Source organism: Nannospalax galili, unplaced genomic scaffold, assembly GCF_000622305.1.
Source record: "Nannospalax galili isolate Female #2095 unplaced genomic scaffold, S.galili_v1.0 scaffold120, whole genome shotgun sequence".
Taxonomy (NCBI): Eukaryota; Metazoa; Chordata; class Mammalia; order Rodentia; family Spalacidae; genus Nannospalax; species Nannospalax galili.
Window position 1 is genome coordinate 5,593,930 of NW_008350324.1, and position 25,000 is coordinate 5,618,929.

The window sequence follows — 25,000 nt, forward strand, 5'->3', positions numbered from 1 at the left end:
AGGGCAGTGGGTATGGTAGCACTCAGGATGCAGAAGCAGGAGGATCTCTGTGAGTTCAAGATTAACCTGCTCTACCTATCGAGTTCCAGGCCACTCAAGGCTACACAGTGAGACCCTATCTCAAAAAAAAAAAAAGGCTTAGGGCACTTCCACAGAAGCTGACTTAACGGTTTTAGGACTGAACTTGTGAGCTGTGGAGACCAGCTGGGGAAGTACCTGGGACTTTGAGAATTTACCTGAACTCCCTCTCTATGGCATGGGCAGATGGGAGGAGGGCCCCTGGGGGTTTCTTCCTCAGAACCAGCTGATGATCTGCCAGCCTGATAAAGTAAGTTGGATTTGACTGTCCATGGTCAAACTGAAGGAGCTCCAGGGGGCCTGAAAGATGGAAAATACAGAACACTCAAAAGGGTCCCAGAACCCAGATCCCGACAGATACTCCTCCTTCCTAGTGAGTTTAGCCTCTGGAATACAGAGAATCTTCATGTAGGATGCAGAGCAAGAGAAGGCCCTCCTCCCCAGGTACCACAGCAGTGGAGCTCCAATACACACCCTGCCAGGTCCAGTCCAGAATCACATGCCACCACTACAGGACAGCAAAAGACACTTCCTTTATACCAGAGTCTCCTCTTTGTATACGGGTGTACAGCTCCTTGCTAACTCCTGCTCCATGAAACAGATGCACTTTGGTTCTGTTTATCAGCCCCAGCAGTCATGGCAACCCATCTGGCCCCATGGAACTTTACATCGAAGATGAAAAGTGCCTTTGTGCATCCCTCGCCATATTCCACCAAACTGTACCTGACGGTGACATGACAGCTGACAGGAGCTATGCCCAGGCTGGAGCCAAAGCTGCCTTCGGGAGACATACTTTCCCACCCTCTGGGCTAAATCCTGTGGCTCCTTTGCAGGTTCCTGAGGGAGTCAGACCTAATTAATCCTTGGCTTTAAAGTGCTATTTGTGACACTTGGCCAGGAGAAAGGGCAAGAAGGGGTCAGCCTGAGGTGGTTGGCCTGGCCATGACACGCCCTTCACTTTGTGGATTTGCTTCCAAGATTCCATGGCTGGGAAATATGACAACATGAAACTCTATAAATAACAGCCTTCCAAGGATCAAGTGGGTGAGGCAAAACTGTTACCAGGTGGAAAATCCTTTAGAAGCTCATAAGGTGCCTACTTTCAGAGGGTAAAATGCAAAGAACAAGAGAGGGACCTCTGGAGAGATGGAATCAACTTGCTATTTTTGATCTTTTTTTATTTACTTTTTTTTTTTTTTTTTTTTTTTTTTGTCTTTTTGAGACAGGGTCTCCCTGTAGCCCCAGCTGTCCTGGAACTCACTATGTAGACCAGGCTGGCCTTGAACTCACAGAGATCTGCCTGCCTCTGCCTCCCAAGTGCTGGGCCCGGCCTTATTTATTTACTTTTATTGTATGTGCATGAGTATTTTGCTTGCATTAATAAAAGTGTACCCGTGTTGTGCAATGCCCATGGGGACAAGAGGGCATCAGATGCCCTTTACTGGGGTTACAGATGGTTGGTTGTTAGATGCCATGTGAGCGCTGGGAACTAAACCCGGGTCCTCTGGAAGAGCAGTCACTGCTCTTAACTGCTGAGCCATCTCTCCAACCCCGATTTACCACTTTTTAAATCATGCAGATTTTTTTGGCAGTACTGGGGACAGAACTGAGGGCCTCACGCATGCTAGGTACAGACTCCATCGTTGAGCTATATTCCCAGTCCCCCAGTCCCTAAAATCAGACAACTATTATAAATAATTTTTGAGACAGGGTCTCCCTGTAGCCCCCGCTGGCCTGGAACTCACTCATTTCAGAGATCTGCCTACCTCTGCCTCCCTGGTACTGAGATTAAAGGCATGCACCACCATGCCGGGCTTGTCATCTTTTTTTTCAATTAATTAATTAATTAAAAACATATTTTATTTATTATTTTTATTTTATGTGTATGTATGTATTTCCTGCCTGTATGGAAGTGCACCTATGCTATGCAATGCCCACGGAGGTCAGAAGAGGGCGTCAGATACCCTAGAACTGGAGTTAAGACAGTTGTTAGCTGCCATGTGGGTACTGGGATTTGAACCTGGGTCTTCTGCAAGAACATTCAGTGTTCTTAACCACTGAGCCATCTCTCCAGCCCCAATTAACTAATTTTTTAGTGTATATGATGTATGAGTGTTTTCCCTGAATGTGTGTAAGTGCACCTGTGTAATGCCTGCAGAGGCCAGAAGAGGATGCCAGATCCCTGGAACTGGAGTTGCCAAGTGAGTGCTGAGTCATCTCTCCAATCACACCCGGCCCCACTAAGTCATCTTTTAAAACAGGCTATTACCTCAGAAAGTCAGAAACACTCAAACACCCCAAGCACATACTGCAGTCCCCAAGTTCCCCTCCTCCTCAGTGCCCATTCACAGGCAATAGCTGCCATACCAAACACTGAAGTGGAGCATGGGGGCAGTCACTTTTAAGGATCTATAATAAGAGAAGTTAATACTTTTTTCCCAAAAGCTATCAGATTCACGAGGCCCACTGGCTGTAGTACATTGCCTCTTTGTTGTCAGCATATTCTATCAAAATTGGAAAGTGAGAACCAGACCAAAAGCTTTACTTTAGATAGAGTCCCCAAATACGAGGCCCTTCATACCAGTGGCTCCAGTCCCCAGCAAGTCCTTGAGGTACTTTTCCAAGGCGTCTTTTGGAATCTCCATTGACTTCCTCACAGGATGAGTGTTGGGAACACCCACATGCAAGGGAAAACCCAGAAGAGATTCTAATTCTTTCACTGCAGTCTCTGGGTCTTCAACCTGCTTTCAGAAAAAACAAACAAACAAAAAAACCTACTGTGTGCCTATCAACCCAGACCCTCACTCTGCCCGACTCTGAGGGTCATGCCTTAGAGGGAAATGCCTGTGGAGTCATTGCTCAGATGAAGGCCACTGGAGCCAAAAGACTCAGCTATGGGGAAACAGAATTTCCTCTCTCTTGGGACTGGAGAGATGGCTCAGTGGTTAAGAGCACTGGCTGAGGCACATGCCTTTAATCCCAGCACCTGGGAGGCAGAGGCAGGTAGATCTCTGTGAGTTCAAGGTCAGTCTAGTCAATATTGAGTTCTAAACCAGCTGGGGCTATAGGGGGACCCTGTCTCAAAAAGACCAAAAAAAAAAGAGCACTGGCTGCTCTTGCAGAGGACCTAGTTTCAATTGCAAGTACCCACATGGTGGCTAATAACCATCTATAACTCCAGCTTCAGGGGATCCAATGTCCTCTTCTGACCTCCGCAGGCACTGCGCAACACGGGTGCACTTACACATGTGCAGACAATATACTCAATACATATTAAAATAAAAACAATAAACTGCTGGGCGTGGTGGCACATGCCTTTAATCCCAGCACTTGGTAGGCAGAGGCAGGCAGATCTCTGTGAGTTCAAGGCCAGCCTGGTCTCCATAGTGAGTTCCAGGCCAGCTGGGGCTACAGGGAGACCCTGTCTCAAAAAGACCGAAAAAAAAAAAAAAAAAACCAACAAAAAAACCCCAATAAATTAAATATTTTAAAAGGGGCTAAAGAGATGGTTCAGCAGTTAAGAGCACTGGCTGCTCTTGCAGAAGACCTGGGTTGGATTCCTAGCACTCATATGGTGGCTAACAACCATCATAACTCCAGTTCCAAGGGATCTGACACCCTCTTCCAACCTCCATGGGTACTGCATGACACAGGTACACTTACATACATGCAGGCAATATATTCACATACATAAAATAAAAGTAATAGATTTTTTTAAAAAACATTAATTAAAAAATATGTTATAAAAAGAGTTTCCTCTTCTAAGGAATTCCTACTTTCACTGGCTCATCTATGTGTATAGGAGAGTACAACTGCAGAGTTCACAGCAAGCCAAGCATGGTGGCACAGACCTGTAATCTGGGAAGCTAAGGTAGGAGGATTGAGGGTACAAGGCCAGCCTGGGCTACATAGGAGACTTTGTCTGAAAGAATAAACAAAAAAGTTCTTCTCACTCCTGCACAGAGACAGAATCCTGGAGTGTACGCTCTGTTTCTATGGCCTATGAGTTTAACAGTAAAAACCCAGATGAGGAAAAATTGCCTGGAACCACCACCCTTCACATGGTCTCTGTGCTCATAACCATGACCTGAAGTGGCCATGTGACTGGTAGTTCCAGGGCCCCGCCTAGAAAAGCATCGCTCTGACAGTTTGTTAATCAAAGGCTTCTTGTCTCACATCACCTCTTTCCTATACTGTAAACGTATGTAGCTAGTCACAGGTTTCATAATTAACAAGTAGGATGACTAGCCAAAGGTCAGGGAACATCACCAAGGAAAGCTATAACCACAGGCCATGAAAGGATAGCCCCAGCTGGGCAATGTGGTGCACACCTTTAGTCCCAGCACTGGGGAGGCACAGACAGGTGGATCTCTGTGAGATGAGGCTAGCCTAGTCTATATGGAGCATTCTAGGTCAGCTGCAGCTAAAGAAGATCCTGTTTCAAGAAACAAACAAAAAACTTTTGTTTAAAGCCTATTAATATTAAATTGTGTAAAAGATATTTAATGTAATGTGAATTCAACAAGAATGATGAAGTCACTTCCCAAGTGGTGTCTTTTGTTAAACCTGGTTTACCTGTCTTGCTATTATGACATTTCCATTTTGAAGATATTTGTGTTGTACTAACTGTTCAAGTCTGGTGCTGACTGCTGGTCTTAGCCATCACAAAATGCTAGCTTTGTGTAACTGGAGCTTCCTGTGGTTACTCAGAAATGGGAGGGAAGCTCAGCTATATATATTGTTTCCTAAAGTATATTAAAATAAAAAAAACTATTGCTACTATTAACACATACACACACACACACACACACACACACACACACACACACACACACACACACAAAGTCCTGGGGCTGGAGAGATGGCTCAGCAATTGCAAGCATCAACTGATTTTGCAGAAGACCCACATTCAGCTTCCAGCACCAACATGGTGGCTAACAGGACAACCATCTGTAGCTCCTGTTCCAGGGGATATGATGCTCTCTTCTGGTCTCTATGAGCAATGCACACATGTAGTGCACTTCAAAATGTGCAGGCAAAACGCTCATATACATAAAGTAAAATAAAATTTAAAAACAAAAAACAACAACAACAGAAACCAGCTCAGACATGCTTGTGTTCACTAATGCTTGATATACAGTAGTGGGTTCAGAGACAGTCACAATTACCTTAATGGTATGAATGCCCAGGCTGGCAGCAGCTTTTAGATTTGATCCCAGATCATCAAGGAAAATGGACTCCGAGGGCTGTAGGCCAAGCCGCTCCAGGCACAGCTGGTATATTCCGGGGTCTGGCTTACAGACACCCTCCAGACAGGACTCCACCACCTGAGAAGGAAGGGACATCCCACATGCACACTGGCCTTTTTTTCTTTTCTTTTCTTTTTCTTTTCACAGTGGCCTATTTTTTAAAAGGAAGAGCATAAAGAGGACAGTTTTTGGCAAGCTGTTTCCCTTCTCACTGACTTGGACTGTCTCTGAAGAAGGATCACAGGGAAGAGTCTTTTCCATTCATTATGACTCAGGATAGTCTGGGCTTGGGAGTCTCTGTCAGTTTTAAGACAAATAAATATTTAAAAATATGACTCAGAGGGTAAAAGTGACTGGAGCGAAGCCTAAGGACCTGAGTTGGGAACCTACATGGAAGAAGTAGAGAACTGAGCCTAAAGGTTGTCCTATGACTTCCACATGTATGCTATGTACATGTGAACTACACACATACACATAAAATAAACGACTATAAAGAAAAGAAAAAAAATATTATTATATCTGATAGAATGTGTGAATTGCAGAAGAGCCACAAACCTCATTAGGGAAAGCCATAAATCCCTTAGAGTGGCCAACTGGTCCTAAATTGGCAGCCTGGCCTTGCTCAAGCCTTATCAACTGGTTGCTCCCTGGACTAAGGAAGACTGTTTAATAAATCTAGGTTGCTCCACCCTTTGACCCTTTGATGCAGATGCTCTCATTCTGTGGAAGGGTTTATTGGCGGCCCTTTACTATGTTCTTTGAATAAAGGAACCTATTCTTTGCCTGCTATAGGTCTGGTTCTCGTTCTCTCTCTCTTGTTCCTCTCTCTCTCCTCTCTCTCTCTCTCTCTCTCTCTCTCTCTCTCTGTCTCTCTCTCTCTCGGATCTCCCTCTAGCCCCAGCTGGCCTGTGATAGAACATGTGAATTGCAGAAGAGCCACAAGCCTCATTAGGGAAAGCCATAAATCCCTTAAAGTGTCTAACTGGACCTAAATTGGCAGCCTGGTCTTGCCCAAGTCTGTCTCTGCTCACCCCTTATCATGTGAACACTCCCAAACCTGAGAGAAAGTGTTTGTGGAGCCTACCTGTCTCCTCTAGGGCCATAGAAAACACTCCTGCCAGTTTCTGGGGAAATAATCTTGAGAAGAAGACCCTCAATCACTCCAAGGACGCTAAGCTCGGGCACTAACTCAACTCCCTACTAAATGCAGCTGTGTCCCACAACCCTGGTATAACCCCCCCCCCCCGTTTTCTTTGTCTAGTGTAGATGCTTTGTTCCAGCTCCTGACATGGGGGACCAAGGCTATTTCTATCACATTGATCACCTCATGCTTACCACATCAAACTGTTTCCGGTCCAGGGGCAAAAAACTTTTCCCATTAGAAAGACAAAAATTATTGCTCAATACTGCAGTTTGAAGGCCTTTTGCCCGGATTTGGGAGATGGCCTGGGTCATCACAGGGAACTGCTTTGCCACTTGCTCACTGGTCAGCAGAGAGAAAAATGAGTCCACAGGCACAGAGGTCTTTGCCTATGACCAAGAGAAGAGACAGGAAAACCACAGTCATGAGAGTGAGGTGTCTCACAGTCTACAAGAAAACCCCATTCCCAGCATCTTACTGTTGCCCCTGGTTTTAAGAGCCCATATTGGCTTGCTGCCCATGAGCTGAACTCTACATGTGACTATGGGGTTTTTGTTTATATTTTGGGATTATTTCTCATTAGATTGACCAGAATAGCCCCAAACTCCTGGGCTCAAGTGATCTTCCTTCCTCAGCCTCCTGAGTGGGGCAACAGGTAGATGGCATTGTGCTTGGGTATATGTCAGTTTTTAAGAACTAATATAGAAACCAGGCTTTAATTCCAGCACTGGGAGGTGGAGGTAGAAGGTCAAGTTCTATTAGCCTGGAATATACAGAGAAACCCTGTCTCAAACCCCACTTCAAACAACAAAAACAAAACCAGAAAAATAAGCAAATAAGCAAGCAAACAAATAAACAAAACCCAATAAAACCCTGTGACTTGGAGTTAAGCATTAGAATGGCTGGGGAACACAGCCAGGGACAGGTCCCTACTACAGTTACCTGAGTTCTTTATTCCACTTTTAGATCACCACAAGAGGATACTTAAAATTTTAAAGCATGTTAAGCAGATGTAGTCTGTTGTTAATGCTTTAGAAAGTATTTCATGATTTTGTGTTGTCCTTGGCATCAGCTTTATGAGCTTTAATTCTGACCAATTTTGTTTTTAATTCCAATCTGTGTGGGGTTAGAACACAACATGTTTTGAAATCTGAAATGCAAATCTGGTATTTGATAGGTCCACAGAGATTTTTAACAGCTTTACTGAAATGTAAATTAACACTACACAGTCTCCTAGTTAAAATGTGCAGGCTCTTCTTTGTTTTGATGTAACAATCTGGCCTCCAATTCACTATGTAGCCCTGGACAGCCTCAATCTCCTCGTGATCCTCTTGAGTGCTAGGATTAGAGGTATATCCAGCTAATAGTTATTATACATTCATAAAATTGGGCTGAAGATGGCTCAGTAGTTAAGAGCATATATTGCTCTGAGTCCAGCTCCAAGTACCCACATCAGGCAGCTCACAACTGCCTGTAGCCCCAGCTCCAGGGGATCCAATATCCTCTTCTTGCCTCCTTGGGCACCTGCACTCATGTATACAAACCCATACACATAATTAAAAATAAATATATCTAATATATTATCAAAGTTTTGTAACCATCACCATAAATTAGAGCACATTACTACGCTAAGGAGAAACCAAACTAATTAGCAATCTCTCCTCATTTTCTGTCAACATCCCCATCCTAGAAAACCACTAATCCACTTTGAGTATTATGGGCACCTCACATAACAGAATCACACAATTTGTTACTTTTGTGGCTAGTTGGCATACTGTTTTCAAGATTTACTATTGCGCCCAGAATGGTGGTACCCACCTTCAATCTCAGCACTTGGGGCAGAGGCAAGTGGACCTCTGTGAGTTCAAGGCCAGCTTGGTCTACACAGTGAGACCATGTATTAGAAAAAAAACTTTTTTTGCTGTTGTTTTTACTATTTTAAAATTTACATTTATTTATCTATTTGTTTACTTATGTGTGTTCATGTATGTGGCTGCACATGTGCTGTGGAGTGCATGGAAGTTAGAAAACAACTCATAGGAGTCAGTTCTCCACCATGTGGTTCCCAGGGTTTGAATTCATGCTATCAGGCAGACACCTTTACCCATTCAGCTATCCTGCAGGCCCATATTTTTTGTTGTTGTGAAAAAATATATATAACAAAATTTATCATCATAACAATTTTAAAGCTTTTTTTGCCTTTTAAATGCTTTATTGTTTTTGAGATGGGGTCTCCCTGTAGCCCCAGGTGGCCTAGAGCTCACTGGCCTCCATCTCGCAGAGTATGCCTGTCTTTGGCTCCTGAGTGCTAGAACTAAAGGTGTGTCTGGCTAAATGATTTGTAAAAATTAAATAAAATCATTTTACTGTAATTAACTCACAAATAAAAACGTTGCACAGCTAGATTAAGGTAGCCACTCAAACAAACCCAAGTGTTGGCTTGAGTGTTTAAAGTCTTTTTTTTAACATTTAATTACTGATCTATTTGGGAGGGGAGAGATGTGTGTACCATGGTGCACCTGTGGAGACAACTTGAAAGGGTCAGTTTTCTCCTTCAACCACTTGGTTTCTCAGTACTGAACCCAGCTGTCAGCCTTGGCTATAAGCACCTTTATCACTGAGCCATCTTGCTGGCTCCATTCCAGTAGTTACATGCATCGTAAGCATTTAAAAAAATATTTTATTATTTTTATTTTATGTGTAGGAGTGTATTGTGAATGCATCCATGTTGTGCAATACTGCGGAGGTCAGAAAAGGGCTTCAGATTCCCCTGGAACTGGAGTTAAGGATGGTTCGTAGCCACCATGTGGGTGCTAGGAATCGAACCTGGGTCCTCTGCAAGAGCAGGCAGTGCTCTTAACTGCTGAGCCATCTCTCCAGCCCCAGCATTGTAATCATTTTTAAGCACAGAATTCAGTGGCATTAAATACAGTTGCATTGTTGTGTACCATCATAACATCCTTCCATAGAACTTATTACTATACCTTAAATTATATTTTAGTGGAATTATGAAGATTAGATAAGGTATTTTAAGTAAAAGGCTCAGAAGAATGCATAGCAGAGAGAAATGGTAAACATTATTATTGATTTAATAAGCTTTGGATCAAGGCCATGATGGTGAGGGCTCATGTTTCAGAATCTGTTGTAGAGACTTACAGGAAAGAACACAGTTATTTATTCATACATAAATTTAAAATTGAGAACTGAAGCATGAAATAAATAACTTAAAAAGATATAATAGGCTGTTAGGTTTTCATTTTATTTTCATTTAAATCATCTTATGGATAAATGTTACCACTATTCAAGGCAAAATGAAAAATATGAAAAAAATTAGGCATGGTGTCTCACACCTGTACTCTGAGAACTTGAGAGGTCAGGAATTCAAGGTCATCTTCAGCTACATAGCAAGTTCGTTAGTGTGGCTACATGAGACCTTGTTTAAATCCCTCCCCCAAAAGAAAATAATCAAGAAAATGATGCTTCTCACTCACTATTTCAGAGCAAAGTCTCTCAAATTCTTCTAAGAAACCCTCTGTTGTCATCTCTCCTCTCATAAATCTCATCCAGGGTCCATTTTCACCATCTTTGGTCAAGGCCTTCAATATAGTTCCAGAAGGGATATGATTCTGTACCTCCCAACCTATAGGAAGTAACATATACAAGGGTGAAGAACATCAGGGGCTGGAGAGATGGCTCAGTGGTCAAGGGCACTGGCTGCTCTTGCAGAAGATCAGGGTTCGATTCCCAGCATCCACATGGCTGCTAACAACCGTTGGTAACTCCAGTTCCAAGGGATCCAACACCTTCTTCTGACGTCCATGGGCACTGTACAACATAGGTGAATTTACATACATGCAGGCATAACACTCATAAGAATAAATAATAATAATAATAATAATAATAATAATAATAATAAGAGTGAAGAACATCAACAAACGGCTGGTGCTTGGGAAGCTCAGGGAATGACCCCCCAGGTCCTGTGGCATCACTGAGGTGGTCATGGGTACTACTGGGAATTCTGCACAAAATGTAAATTCTCACTTTGATATCCAGAGGTGAGATTGTTAGATTTTTGGAGAATGAAAGGAAAGAAAGAGGAGTAGGAGACAAGAAACCAGAGCCAGACCTGCAACAGGCAAGGAATACATCTTCCTTTATGCAAAGAAGATACAGTGAGAGGTAGAGGCTGTCCTTGGAACCAGGCATCTACAACTAGACAAAGAAAACGGGGGTGGTGTCGGGGGGTTATACCAGGGTTGGTGAGATACAGCTACACTTTGTGGGGAGTTGAATTAGTGCCCGGATTTGGTGTCCTTGAGGGTCTCTTTTCTCAGACAGGCAAATGAGTTAGTTATCTATGGCACTAAAGGAGACAGGTGGGCTCCATAAACAGTCTGTCTCTCAGTCCAAGGAGTGACCAGTTGATAAGGCTTGAGCAAGGCCAGGCTGCCAATTTAGGGCCAGTTAGATACTTTAAGGGATTTACAGCTTTCCCTAATGAGGCTTGTGACTTTTCTGCAATTCACACATTATATCAGAAACTGTTGTATGTGGTTTTTCTTTCTTTTTTTTTTTATTTTTGAGACAGGGTCTCCCTGTAGCCCCAGCTGGCCTGGAGCTCACTATGTAGATGAGGCTGGCCTTGAACTCATAGAGATCTACCTGCCTCTGCCTCTCAAGTTCTGGCATTAAAGGTAAAGGTGCATGCCACCATGCCCTATTGGTTTCTTTTTTTTAAGATTTAAATTTCTTTTATATTTTTAATTTTTAAAAATATTTTATTTGGGGCCTTGAGAAATGGTTCAGCAGTTAAGAGCCCTGGCTGCTCTTTCAGAGGACCCAAGTTCAGTTCCCAGCACCTGCACGGCAGCTAACAACCATCCATAACTCCAGTTCCAGGGAGTTTGACACCCTCTTGTAGCCTTCACAGGCACTGCACATATATATTCAGGCAAAACCCTCATACATCAACTGGGTGTGTGGCATATGCTTTTAATTCCAGGACTTAAGAGGCAGAGGCTTTGTGAGTGAGGCCAGCCTGGTTTACATAGTGAGTTTCAGGCCAGCAGAGACTACAGGGAGACCCTGTCTAAACAAAAAAAACTCATGCACATAAAATAAATATTTCTAAAAACCCTACATAGTCCTTATAGAAAAATCTTCCTAACCCTTCAACTAAATTGATGGCTACTAACATGAAATATGAGGAAAAGGACTGGGGTGCTCAGCAGTAGAGCGTGTGCTTAGCATGTACAAGGCCCTGGTTAGATCCTCAGCACCACAAAAACAGTTGCAAAATATCCTACTAGGTCAGAAATAATACATACATCTGTATAAGATGATCTAATTTACGTATGGACATATACATGTTTTATACACACACCTTCAGGCATCGATGGATACTGATAAAGAGACAATGTTTTATAGGATAAACAAGAAACTTCTCACAATGATAACTAGCCACAGAAGGGTGGAATATACTGGAATGGTACAGTGCAGCAGGAAGTTTTCTTTGCATTACATTCTTTTATTATATTTTGCATGTATGTGCACGCATGCATGTGGGTGAAGACTGGAGGACAACCTCTAATGTCATCCTCAGGAATGCGGTTCAGCAATGAGTCTAGACTGTCTGGGCAGCAAGGCCCAGAGATGTTCCTTGACTCTGCCTCCCCAGTGCTAGGATTGCACATGCACAGTACCACATGGGGACTGACCTCAGGTCCTTATGCCTATGAGCAAGCACCTTCTCTTCTGAGCTCTCTCTCCAGGCCCTGCATTTATATTCTTTTAGCCCCGACTGGTCAATAAATGAGGTTGGTACAACTAGGTCTGTAGCCCAAGCTGGCTTTGAACTCTTGGTGATCCTCCTGCCTCAGTCTCACAAGTGTTAGGATTATAGGTGTGCACCACCACATCCAGCTAGGAAAGGACTTTCTATCTTTCTTTCTTTCTTTCTTTCTTTCTTTCTTTCTTTCTTTCTTTCTTTCTTTCTTTGTTTTGTTTTGTTTTGTTTTGTTTTGTTTTGTTTTTTTGAGGCATGGTCTCCCTGTAGCCACAGCTAGCCTGGATTCACTATGGAGACCAGGCTGGCCTCAAACTCAGAGAGATTTGCCTGCCTCTGCCTCCCAAGTGCTGGATTAAAGGTGTGTACCACTCCCGGATAAGATTTCTTTTTTTTTTTTAATGTGTATGTGTGTGCACCTGCAGGAGTTTATATGTACCACATGCATGTGAGGGCCTATAGAGGCCAGAAGAGGGCATCAGATCCCCTGGAACTGAAGTTACAGGCAGTTGTAATTGCGTGTATTGCCTGATGTAGGTGCTAAGAATCAAACTGGAAAAGCTGGAAGCACTCAAAGTGGCTGAGCCATTTATCCAGTCCCACAAGGAATTTCTTTTTCTTCCTTTTTTGTTTTGTTTTGGTTTTGTTTGGGTTTTTTGAGACAAGGTCTCTCTGTGGTCCCTGCTGGCCTAGGTACTCACCTTGTAGGCTGCCCTTGATTTCACAGAGATCTGCCTGGCTCTGTCTCCCAAGTGCCGGGATTAAAGGCATGTGCCACCATGTCCAGCCCCCCAAAAAGAATTTCCTAACCAAGACTCAAGAAGCTCAAACTATAAAGAAAAAAAACAATGGCCTGGAGAGATGGCTCATCAGTTAAGAGCACTGGTTGTTCTTGCAGAGGACCCAGGTTCAATTCCCAGCACTCACATGGCAGCTAACAACCATCTGTAATTCCAGTTTCAGGGGAATCCAACACTTGTTTCTGACCTCCTCAGGCCTTGCACAACATGTATGCACTTACACACATGCAGGCAATACACTCATACACTAAAATAGAAATAATAAATAAAATATTAAAACAAAAGAAAACAAAAAAACAAGTGGTTCTAATGCTATAAAAGAATGCAAGTTTCAGTATGACAAAAATTATTACATACCAGCACCCAGGAAGCAGAGGCAGGAAGATCAAGGGTTTGACGCCAGCCTAGGCTACATAACATTTCAACATCCTCTCTCAAAAAACAAAACAAAACAAAAAAACCCTGAAAACTATAAAATTAAAGGATGTTCCACAGGAGGGAGAAAATATTTGCAAACAATATAACAGATGATAGTTCATCATTGCAAATCAGTAAGAAACGAGAAATTTATACAGAAAGAGAAAACTAAGTAACCAACATACAAAAAAAAAAGGCAACTAGAGAAAACTGAATATTAAAGTAACACAGAACACTGACACGGTGGCATATACTTGTCACCTCGGCACAGGTCAAGCAGAAGTTGTACATTAGAGCTACATCTCCAGCCCAGGTTTGCTTCTTTCCTGACTCAGTTCAACTTAAACTAATTCAATTAGTTTTATCTCTAAGATTAGAAATTATAACAAAGTAGGAAATAGGGACTAAAAGAAGATAGATGTTTATTTCTCTCACTCATGTAAACCTAAGTATGTGGTAGGTGGTCAAGAAGCAGCTCTGTGGCATTAGGTCCTCTCTCTCTTTCTCTCTTATTTCTTTCTTGCAGTGCTGGGGATGGAATCAGGGTCTTTGTGCATGCTAGGCAAGCAACTACCACCAAGCTGTCTCCCCAGCTCAAGTATTATATTCCCATACACTTCATAATTTTTATGTTTGAGCCAGGGCTTAGTCAACCATAGCTTGTGGATTAAATCTAGCCTACTGTTGGGTTCTGTATGGCCTGTCAGCCAAAAAAGGCTTTACCTTCTGAAGAAATTAAAAAATGTCAAAACAAAAATAGTATTTTGTCACACATGGAAATTACATGACATTCCAATTCAGCATCTATAAGGATACTTCGAAGTGGTTTTTGTTTGTTTGCTTGCTTTGTTTTGCCTTGAGACAGGGTCTTGCTATTCAGCCCTGGCTATCCTGGAACTCAGTATGTAGACCAGGCTGGCCTTAAACTCACAGAGCTATATCTGCCTCTGCCTCCTAAGTGCTGAGACTAAAGGCATGTGCCACCACACCTTGCCAGGACAAAGTTCTTTTAGAACTCAGCCATGCCCCTTCCTTTCAATCATCCCTGGCTGTTTTGGCCCTGTAATGACAGTATTTGGTAGTTTCACAGGGACCTTATATCCTTCAAACCCTATAATTTTTACCCCTTGGCTCCTTTTTGTAAAAGTTTGTCAGTCCTTGAGTTAAGCTATTAGCTCACAATAAAGTAAGAGCGTATGTGACAAAAACTCTAGAGCATCACCAGGTGTGATGGCACACAAGTTCCAGGCCAACTAGGGTTATACGGGTTGTATAGTGAGACCCTGTCTCAATCTTAAAAAAATAAAAATAAAAATAAAAATCCAGAGTACATCAAATATTTGAGCACAGGCTGCAAGGAACGCAAGGATGTGCTCAGTCATCTTCATTTTTGTTACTGTTATGAATGAAAAGGTCATCTGTGTTTTCTTGTGTGTTGTTTATTTTTAAGGAAGGAAAGGCTTATTCGGGCTCACAGTTCCCAAGGATTCAGTTCATCATGGACAGGAAGGCATGGCAAAGTAGAGAGAAGCTCATAGAGCAGCCAGGAAGACGAGAAAAGCTTCTTGTGCTATTTATTTTTTGAAAGTTTCATGTAGCGCTTGCTGCATAGCTGAGGATGACCTTGAACACCTGATCCTTTTGCCTCAGCTTCCCAAATGTTGGGGTAATGGATGTGCATCACCACAACTAGTTTATGAAGTGACAGGGATTGAACCCAGGGCTTTGTGCATGCTAGTCAAGCATTCTACCAACTAAGCCACATCCCCAAGACTTTCTATGGATCATTTCATTTAATTCTCCCCCAAATCCCAAAGAAGGAGGCTCTATTATTAATCCTAATTTTATGATGAGAAAAGCACATCTCAGAGAAGTTGAATAATTTTCCCCAAACAATCTGCCATTAAGCATGGCTTAGAATTTAACTCAAGGGCCAGGCACTGGGATGCACTGTTGCCTGATGTTTTCCTCAGTTTCCCCTATCACCCTCCATTTTCCCACCCCCACCCCAGTCTCCAAAAGTGAAACAGTAAAGAGCTCACCAGCAGCCACTGTCCCTGGAGAAGGAATGAGAACTCCACCCATGTCAAAAATGACAGCTCTGTAAGTGCTACCTCCAGAACGCTTCCAGCAGTGAGTTCCCTGCTGCCTTCTCCAGGTGCCTTTCAGGACAGTGGTCCTCCATGCCCAGTGGAGAGAGGACGGGTGTAAAAGCCTCCTTATGCACATGTCGTAGCTGAGGCTGTGTGAGAGAGCACCCAGTCAGCGTGACCTCACTGCCTCTATCCAGGGCTCCATTTCAGAGCCATTTTCACATCTCCGCTAATGCTCAACAAACACTTCAAACCACATCCATAGCTGGCTCAGCATCTTGACCCTGACTGTTCACTAAATGCTCCTTCATCCCTGACCCCTCAACTAGACTAAAGGCATGTACCACCACACTCAAGCCCCGACTTTCCTAAATCCCGACTCAGCTGCTTCAGCTCCTTTTTCTTTCTTTCTTTCTTTCTTTCTTTCTTTCTTTCTTTCTTTCTTTCTTTCTTTCTTTCTTTCTTTCTTCCTTTCTTTCTTTCTTTCTTTTTTTTTTTGGTCTTTTTGAGACAGGGTCTCCCTGTAGCCCCAGCTGTCCTGGAACTCACTATGTAGACCAGGGTGGCCTTGAACTCACAGAGATCTGCCTGCCTCTGCCTCCCAAGTGCTGGGACTACAGGCGTGCACCACCAAGCCCGGCTTCCTTTGCTTTTCTATCTCCCTCCTTTCTTTTTTACTGCTGTTGTTTCTGTCCAGGGACCCCTGATGATCCCTTATTTCTTCTCAAACTTCCATTCAGCCTTCTTCGTTTATCAGCCAGAATAATCATTCCAAACTGCAAATGTGATCCCATCTTCAACCCCATTTAAAACCTTCAATGGAAGCAGGGTATGGTGGCTCATGCTGGAAACCGGCTTTGGGGAATGCACAGGCAAAAGGACTGACATGTTCCAGGCCAGTCTCAGTGACTTAAGGAGACCCTATGTATTAGTAACTTTTGTCATTGCTGTGACCCAGTAACACCTGAAAGAAGCAGCACAAGGGAATTTATTCTGCTCACAGTTTCAGAGAGCTCAGTTTGTGGCTGCTTGACTCCAGGCACTTGGCCAAAACATAATGGTGTCAGGAAGTGTGGCAGCTATGCACTTCATGGCCACCTAGGAAGCAGAGAGAGGGAATCCAGGAAGAGACCAGGACAAGATTCTAAGGCATATATCCAATGACCTGCTTCCTCTAACTGGGCCCCACCTCCCATGCTTGACCCGTTTCAAAACTGCCATGGCATTATGTACTTACCACATGATTAACCCACTGATTAGGTCAGAGCCCTCAGAAGCTGTCTCTGGACACCCCCCACAGCCCAAATCCAGAGGTCTCCTTTACTGACTGCTAAGGATTTCTTAAGCATCAGAAATCAGGAATATCTCTAATCAAGCTGAAAACCTAAATTAATCATCACACTTGATCTCAAAAAAAAAAAAAAAAAAAAAAAGGTAAAAGAAGGGGTGGAGATGTGCCTTAAGGGTAGAACACTTGCTTGGCATGGGTAAGTCCTGGGTTCAATCCCCTATTAAACATATAATAAAAACTTCAGTAGCTCCCTGTTGTCTTCAAGGGGAACCTGGTTTAAAGGACTCACTAAGATGATTCTGCAGGTAAAAGCACTTGATGTGCAATATTTTAACTTGAACTCAATCCTTGCAACTCACCTAAACTTCAAGTTCTGGGAGTGAAACAACCCAAAGTTGGTCTCTAACCTCCATATGTGTGCACATGTACGTATGTATACACATACAATAATAACAAAAACTTTGCTTTTGAGACAGGGTCTCCCTGTAGACCCAGCTGGCCTAGAACTTTATGTGTAGACCAGGGTGGTCTTGAACTCACAGAGATCTGTCTGTCTCTGCCTCTAGAGTACTGTGATTACGGCACACATGACCACACCTAGCTCTAAAGAGTCTTTACTTATTTTTTCAAGATTTATTTTGCTTGGTGTGGTGGCACATGCCTTTAATCCCAGCACTTGGGAGGCAGAGACAGACAGATCTCTGTGAGATGGAGGCCAGATCAAGTTTCAGGCCAGATTGGGATTACAGGGACACCCTGTCTCAAAAAAACCAAAAACGAACAAAAAAGATTTATTTTTATTTTATATGTATGAGTGTTTGCTTGTATGTGTGTATGTTTACCATGTGTGTGCAGTGCCAATGGAGGCCAGAAGGAATTGAATTCCTAGAATTGGAGTTATAGAAAGGTATTAGCTACCTTGTGGTGTTGGGAACCAAACCAGGGCCTCTGTAAGAACAGCAAGTGTTCTTAACCACTGAACTACCTCTCTAATTCTTTAAAAAAAGATTATTTAGTATAACTTGAAAATGACATGACTTATTTTTAATTTTTTTTTGTCTTTTTTTTTTTTGAGACAGGGTCTCCTTGTAGCCCCAGCTGTCCTGGAACTCACTATGTAGACCAGTCTGCATCCGCCTGCCTCTGCCTCCCAAGTGCTGGGATTAAAGGCATGCGCAACCACGCCCGGCTGAAAATGACAAGACTTATTAGATAACAAAAGGAAGCTTTGCTGAACTGGGATCACTTCAAAGCTAATCTGCATTTTCAGTTGTACTTATGCCAAAGCCAAAGTTTATGACAGACACAGGAATTTATGAATAGGCTGAGATTACAGGCTTACACCACCACTTCTAGTTAATGCTATCACTTGCAGTTTATGTGTTGTTGGGGACAGAACCCAAGGCTTTGCACATACTAGGCAAGCACCCCACCAATGGAACCATATCTCCATCATGGATGATGGTTTTAGAGCCACTTCCCAACACGCTCTTCAGAGCCTGTCAATGTTCTAGCCCTCATCCCTCCTGGGTCTTGGTACCTGCTGTGTTCCTGGACTGTAACCTTTTCCCCAATTTCATCTTGTCTGTTGACTTTCCATTCACTCTTACATCTCAACCGAGGCTTTATATTCTCTATCGCTCTTCTTTCTGTTCCCAAACAGACTATGGCAGTTTGGGTGTGTGTTTGTGTTGTTTCTCCCCACTGCTCCTTCTCATACTTTTAGTGGAGTATTGTCTCCATTACACAGTAATTGCTCCCATGTCCATCTGTCCCTATAGTAGTAGCTCCTTTAAGGAAGGACTATCTTAGTCATCTTTTAGGTATCCACCCCCTGGGACCAGATCCTGTTTCTAGAGACAGTGGTTTCTCAGACTAAATGAATTGTATGGATGAATAAACTGATATATCAAAAAATAGGAGCAAGGTGTGATACATGCCTGTAATCCCAGTACAGGGAAGTAGAGGTAGAATGACCTTGAATCCAAGTCAGCCTGGGCTATACAGCAAGAAAAGGGATTGGGAAGGAATGATTCAGGGAGGGAAAAGCTAGGACACTCTTAAGTTGTTAACAGTCTCAAAGAGCCACACTTGCCCATTTCTGGCTAATGATTCTAGTTCTCTAGAACTGGCATCTTCTATCTCACAAAGAGTATTTGTTTTCTCCTTGTCAATCAGAATCATGAGGTTAGAATAATGTAGACTAGTTACCTAAATTCTAATTTCAGAAATATGTGCACACAGTGTATTGTTATATTAAGGAGATGATTTAGCAAAGACATTACCAGTTTTGGCTCTGAGATGAATGGCTTCAAATTCAGACTCTCCTACTTATTAAGGTGAGATCCTGGGCACATTATTCTCTCTGAGCCTTAGGTTGTTCCTCCGTAAAACGGAGACAATTATAGCACCTATTTCATAAAAATATCACCATTGCATGAGATAAAGAATGTAAAGCTCTCAGGTTAGTACCTGGTACACCATTAAAAGTCACCTATCACTTGGGCTGAGGGTGTCCTTTAACAGTAGAACATGTAGCTTAGTATGTTCAAATTGCACATGGTCTCTGTGTGGAGCTCAGAGTAAAACTCTCGGGTGGGTTCTCTCCTGCCACCTCGTGGGATCTGGGAATTGAACTCAGGTCCTGAATCCCAAACACAAGTACCTCTACCTTCTGTGCCATCTCACCAACCCCCAGATCTTAGTTTTTGAGACAGTCTCACCATGTAGCCCAGGTTGGCCTCAAACTCAAGCTCTTCCTGCCTGAGCCTCCCAAGTTCCAGGATTACAGTCGTGGCTCACCACGCATGTCTGATTGTGTCGGTCAAAGTCTGTATACTACAGTCAGTCACGGTGGTGAATGCTTGTAATCCCAGCACTTGGGAAGCAGAGGCAGGACGTTCAAGGAGAAGTTCAAGGTCATAACTGGCTACATAAGGAGTTTGAGGCCAGCTTGGGCTACACGAGAACCCCACCTGAAAACCAAATGGAAATTAAATTTGAAAATTACAAGCTGAAGGCAGTCTGACAGCAGAAATAATGCTTATCCTAACGCACATTTAATTTCATAGACGTGTAGTATTACTCAACGTCAAGATTGCACAAGTACTGAAGGTCGACTGTGTTAACTCTTTGCCCAAGCACCCCAGCAGTGTCTAGGCGCTCGGTTAACATTCATGAAGCCACAAGGTGGGTTACTGGGACGGACCCATCGCCCTGCCTTTATAAAGTCAGACACCATGGGATCGAGCACCCACGAGCTCAGAGAACCATCTGCACTTCTCCCAGCCTCGGCGTACCTAGCTCAAGTGGCGAGACAAACCCAAAAAGAAGCCAGAACGCTCAGCACGGGCTCCTAGAATTCAGAGATGTCAGATCTGTCAGCCCAGAGCGGCCGGAACCTGAGGGCAATCCCACGCAGGACCCGCAGCCGGGACTAGAGACCTACTCCACTCGCAGCCTCGCAGCACGCCCCGCCCCCATCGGCACGTGCTCGCGCGCATGCGTGACCCCGGGCAGCTGGGCGTAGCTGACGGTGACCGGGAGCCGGAAGTGGAGGCTGTTGTGGCTCGGCCGGGCGCGCTAGGGCTGTCGCTGCTGAGGCGGCGTCCGCGGCACTGAGGCAGTGGCGGCGCTGCAGACCCAGGGCTGCTCGGCCTCTGGGCTCATCCCGCAGCCTCCACTGAGCCCGCCGGGGCCCGCGCCGGCCAGTGCCTGCCCTATGAGTGTGTCACTGGTTGTCATCCGACTGGAGCTCGCGGAACATTCGCCCGTCCCCGCCGACTTCGGCTTCAGCGCGGCTGGTGAGTCCCGCGGCCCCTGCTCGGCCTCTCGAATGGCCGGCGGGGACTGGCCGCGGCGGTGCGGAGCCCCCGGCCCACGCGTCCCCCAGGGCCTGCTCTCCGCCAAGCCCTCCCAGCCCCTTCCGCCCCGCTGCTGGCCCTTTGCGGCCTCTCCGCTCCGCAGCCTGAGTGTCCCTAGCCTCGGGAAGGCAGGGCGTGGGGTCTAAGCAGCTTGGTGGAGGCCGGGCCCGGGTTCCAGACCTTCGTAAGAGTAAGCATAAGAAAGAAAGTGAACACACGTCGTGCACCCCAGCACCTCGCAGCCCTGTGAAGTAGGTTGATACTGTGCGCCTGATGCACGTTGGAAAACAGGCCTGTGATGAAATGATTTGCCCAAAGTTACCTGTGAGAGGTTGGAAGCTGGGATTCTAACCCAGTTGGGCCTGAGGATCTGATGCCTTCACCACCAGCCACAGAGTTCCTTAGCAGGGAATGCAGCTAGGACTCGCCCGTGGTCTTCAAAACATTATCTAATAGCATTCATTCAGGAGGTGTTTATAGACTCTGGAGGTGGAGGATCAGCGAGTTTCAAGCCAGTCTGGATCACATGAAACCCTCAACAGGAAGAAGAAAGAGAGGGAAGGAGAGAGGGCGGGGAAGGGGAGTGGGAGAGAGAGAAATGGATTATTTGGTATCTGTCTGCTTTGTCATGCACAGAATTAGACATGGTCTCTGCTTTTGGGGACCAGCAGTTCAGTGGAAGAGACAGGTGAGTTCAGAATAAATGGAGGATTACCTTATGATAAGTGTTATAAGGAAAGGAGAAACAGGTACACTTACCAAGAAGACCCGTTTGGTTTGGAGAGGGGCTGGGACAAGGAGGAATGGCATCATGGGACAATTTCTAAGTCTGGCCTTTGGAGCTTCGATGGAAGAGTGACTATGATCTTGCTATGTTGTCCATTTTGGACTCTAATGAGTATGGTTTAATTCAAGGTTCAAGTACCTTCCAAGGGCTGAAAGTAACCCTTAGTTCTGAAAATCAATTAATTTGGCATTAGGCACATACACATATCTTCATGAGTCAGTTGTGGAGTCATTTATCCAACAAATGTTTAGAGGGCTTCCACAGTATGCTGGATTGTGTGGTACGAGTGCTGGGCAAGGCAAGCCTGGTGTCTGCTCTGACAGAGCTTGTATTGAGGGTATTTTAATCAAGTCATCAAGTTTCTTTTCCCTTTTGTGTATTTTCATTGAAGATAGAAGTCACAGATTTTCATAGCTTGATCCATGCAGCACACAGGTAGCCCCTGGATGTTTAAGAAGATGGCCTGTCACAGTTTTTGAAATAGTGTTTATTTGTGATACTTGCATTCAGGGCTCAGTGTATCACTACAACTCATGTTAGTTCATCTGGGTATAATCACTATGAAACTTAGTTTTTTGTTCTTGTTGGTTTGTTTCAAGTACATAATTTCACTAGAACAGCTCTGCATTTCTGAGTGTATTGTACTTGCTTCTATTGACCATTTCCTGAGGGCACTGCAGGAGCGGTAGAGGCCGCTGAGGTGGATACTACAAAGGCATCTTCTCACCCATCTTGGGGAAGGACAGCAGAGAAAAAGGAAACCTATTGATTGGAACATGGAAAATGGAGAGGAACTTGTTTTATCATCAGATATTAATCATTCATGTGTTCTCCAGCCAGGGAGATGTCTGATGAGGAGATCAAAAAGAAGACTCTCGCTTCAGCTGTGGCCTGTTTAGAAGGGAAGTCACCAGGGGAGAAAGCAGCACTCATCCACCAACACCTTGGCCGTCGGGAAATGACAGATGTGATCATTGAGACCATGAAGGCCGGCCCAGGTATGCTTCCAGAAAGCCTGGCCTCACTTTTGTACTATGAGCCCATGGCTACCTGATTTTTGTGTGGTGTTCAATGAGCCCATTATTTTGACCTAATGTGTATGTATGTATGTATGTGTATTGTTCATTTGTTTTTGAGATAGGATCTTATTTAGCACAGACTGGCTGAGGATAACCTTGAACTTCTGATCCTGCTGCCTTCACCTTCTGAGTATTGGTATTACATGTGTGCACCACCCCATCCAGTCCCAGTCAGGACTCGTACCCAAGGCCTCATACATGTAGGCAAGCAGTCTTCCAGCTGAGCGTCATCTCTAGCATACTTTTATCTCTCACTGCTTAGTATGCTTTCCGTGAGCTCATTAAGCCACGTTGCAGTGTCTTTAATTTTCTTTTCTAAATAGTTCTAAAACTGGGTGCAGTTGTGCAGACCTTTATTCCCAGCTACTCAGGAGGCTAAGGCATGAGGGTCAATTAGCCCTGAGGTTTGGAGACAGCTAGGCAGTACAGCTATCTCAAAAAAATAAATATCGATTAATGAATTGTAACAAAGTAGATTTGCAACTCTTTTTGGTAGGGGAATACTCCTTACCATTTAAGTCAGCACCAGGTCAACAGTACATCCGGGTAAGCCTGCTGTGCCTCCCCCTGCTCTGCCAGCTTACTCAGTGGAGGGAATGGATAGGTTCTGCATCTCCAGCATAGGTGTGGTCAGAACTGGAAGGTTTAGTTTTTAGATGGCTCTGAATGTTTGTCTCACTGAGGAGCACGTGATGAACGATACCTGCTTGCGTTGTGGTGCTACTGGATGTGGTAAGAGCCTTCTTGAGTTTTTGAGAGTGGTAAGAGATTTTTATGATGGTATTGGAAGAGTTTTGTAGGGCAAAGAGGATTTTAAAGCTGAGATGTCCTCAAACTCAGCTGTTCTGTGATTATAGTTTGCTTGTTGTTTTTGAGATAGTCTCATACTATTACCCAGCCCAGTAGCCCAGACTGGCCTGGGACTTAACACAATCTTCTTGCCTCAGCCTCTGAATGCCAAGATTATAGGTGTGAGCTACCATATCCAAAATGAATATAGTTCTTAATGCAGTACACAATAGTTTCTCTGTCAGAATTTACTGTTCTGGCTTGAAATTTTAAATTAGGTTTCTTCAGCAAATTTCCAGCTGTTTGTAATCTGCTAATTTTCACTTTGTTGAAAGATGAGCTGAAAGATACACTGAGAGAAAAGAAGTCTTCAGCAGCCTCCCTCACTGCACAGAGAAGTAGAGATCAAAATGACTGTGTAAACACAGCTCCAGATTCTCCATCCAAACAGCTTCCAGACCAGATTTCATTCTTCAGTGGAAATCCTTCAGTTGAAATAGTTCATGGTATTATGCACCTGTACAAGACAAAGTAAGAAAAACCTTTTTCCTTTTGGTCTGTTTTTACTTTGGAGTAGAGAAAACTGTCTTGGCCTGAAGGAAAACAAATGTGTTAGGCTTTGAAAAGATACTGTGTTTAGGAACTATGTGTTAGAAAATTTCTACATTTGATTTTGTGGCCTGGGTCAAAGCTTTTCTTTATTTAAAAAAAAAAAAAAGGCCGGGCATGGTGGCCCACGCCTTTAATCCCAGCACTGGGGAGGCAGAGGCAGGCAGACCTCTGTGAGTTCAAGGCCAGCCTGGTTTACATAGTGAGTTCCAGGTCAGCTGGGGCTATAGGGAGACCCTGTCTCAAAAAGACCAAAAAAAAGATAGATGATAGATAGATAGATAGAGAGAGAGAGAGAGAGAGAGAGAGAGATGGCTTAAGGAAATTCCCAAGAAAATATTCCCTTAGCTGTTAGGAATGAGTGTTGATTGGGGAATTGGAAAGAAAAATGAAAAAAAGAAGGAAAGAGAATCGTCCATAGAAGCATTTATTTATTTATTTTATATTTTTATTTTTTGGTCTTTTTGAGACAGGGTCTCTGTAGCCCCATCTGGCCTAGAGTTCAAGAAGCATATATTTATATTAACCCTGCCAAATCTGTACTAAAACAGCTAAGAAGCCAAGTAACTAATTTTGCTACCTCTTTTTGCAACCTTTTTCTCCCCCTGTATTCCAAGCAAAACTTGCTAGAAGCCTAAGGAAGGGAAACATTTAGATAGATAACACTCAAGCTGGGCTGTTAGCTACTTGGATAGGATAATTGGTAGCTTTTAAATATTTATTATTTTTATTTATTTATTTATTTAATAATTTTGTCTTTTTGAAGCAGGGTCTCCCTGTAGCCCCAGCTTTCCTGGAACTCACTATGTAGACCAGGCTGGCCTTGAACTCACAGAGATCCACCTGCCTCTGCCTCCCAAGTGCTGGGACTACAGGCGTGCGCCACCACATCCGGCTTTTATTTATTATTTTTATTTTATGTGTATGCCTGTATTGCCTGCATGTAGGGATGTGTACCTGTGTTGTGCAATGCCTGCGGAGGACAGAGGAGGTTGTCGGATCCCTTGGAACTGGACTTA

The 25,000-nt window shown here is 43.9% G+C and overlaps 2 protein-coding genes across 8 annotated transcripts in view; one reads left to right on the top strand and one right to left on the bottom strand.

Moving 5' to 3' along the window:
• The window catches only part of Acad10 (acyl-CoA dehydrogenase family member 10), a 47,402-nt gene extending 26,309 nt beyond the window's left edge, over positions 1–21,093 (bottom strand). For 3 of the 7 annotated variants that reach the window (XM_029570620.1, XM_029570617.1, XM_029570622.1), the window contains exons 1-7: positions 20,154–20,329; positions 15,513–15,712; positions 9,960–10,108; positions 6,663–6,857; positions 5,247–5,405; positions 2,660–2,822; positions 237–378 (exon numbers count right to left, since the gene is read on the bottom strand). In XM_029570620.1, coding sequence (XP_029426480.1) covers positions 237–378; positions 2,660–2,822; positions 5,247–5,405; positions 6,663–6,857; positions 9,960–10,108; positions 15,513–15,699 — 995 coding nt within the window. In that variant the 5' untranslated portion in view covers positions 15,700–15,712; positions 20,154–20,329. Of the gene's footprint in view, positions 1–236; positions 379–2,659; positions 2,823–5,246; positions 5,406–6,662; positions 6,858–9,959; positions 10,109–15,512; positions 15,713–20,153; positions 20,330–21,039 lie in introns of those variants that run through there. The other 4 variants (XM_029570618.1, XM_029570619.1, XM_029570624.1 and 1 more) reach the window with 4 other exon arrangements.
• The window catches only part of Brap (BRCA1 associated protein), a 44,139-nt gene continuing 39,524 nt past the window's right edge, over positions 20,386–25,000 (top strand). Inside the window, exons 1-3 of the mRNA XM_008847524.3 lie at positions 20,386–20,657; positions 22,341–22,502; positions 23,708–23,903. Of these exons, the coding sequence (XP_008845746.1) occupies positions 20,576–20,657; positions 22,341–22,502; positions 23,708–23,903 (440 nt within the window). The 5' untranslated portion in view covers positions 20,386–20,575. The remainder of the gene's footprint in view (positions 20,658–22,340; positions 22,503–23,707; positions 23,904–25,000) is intronic.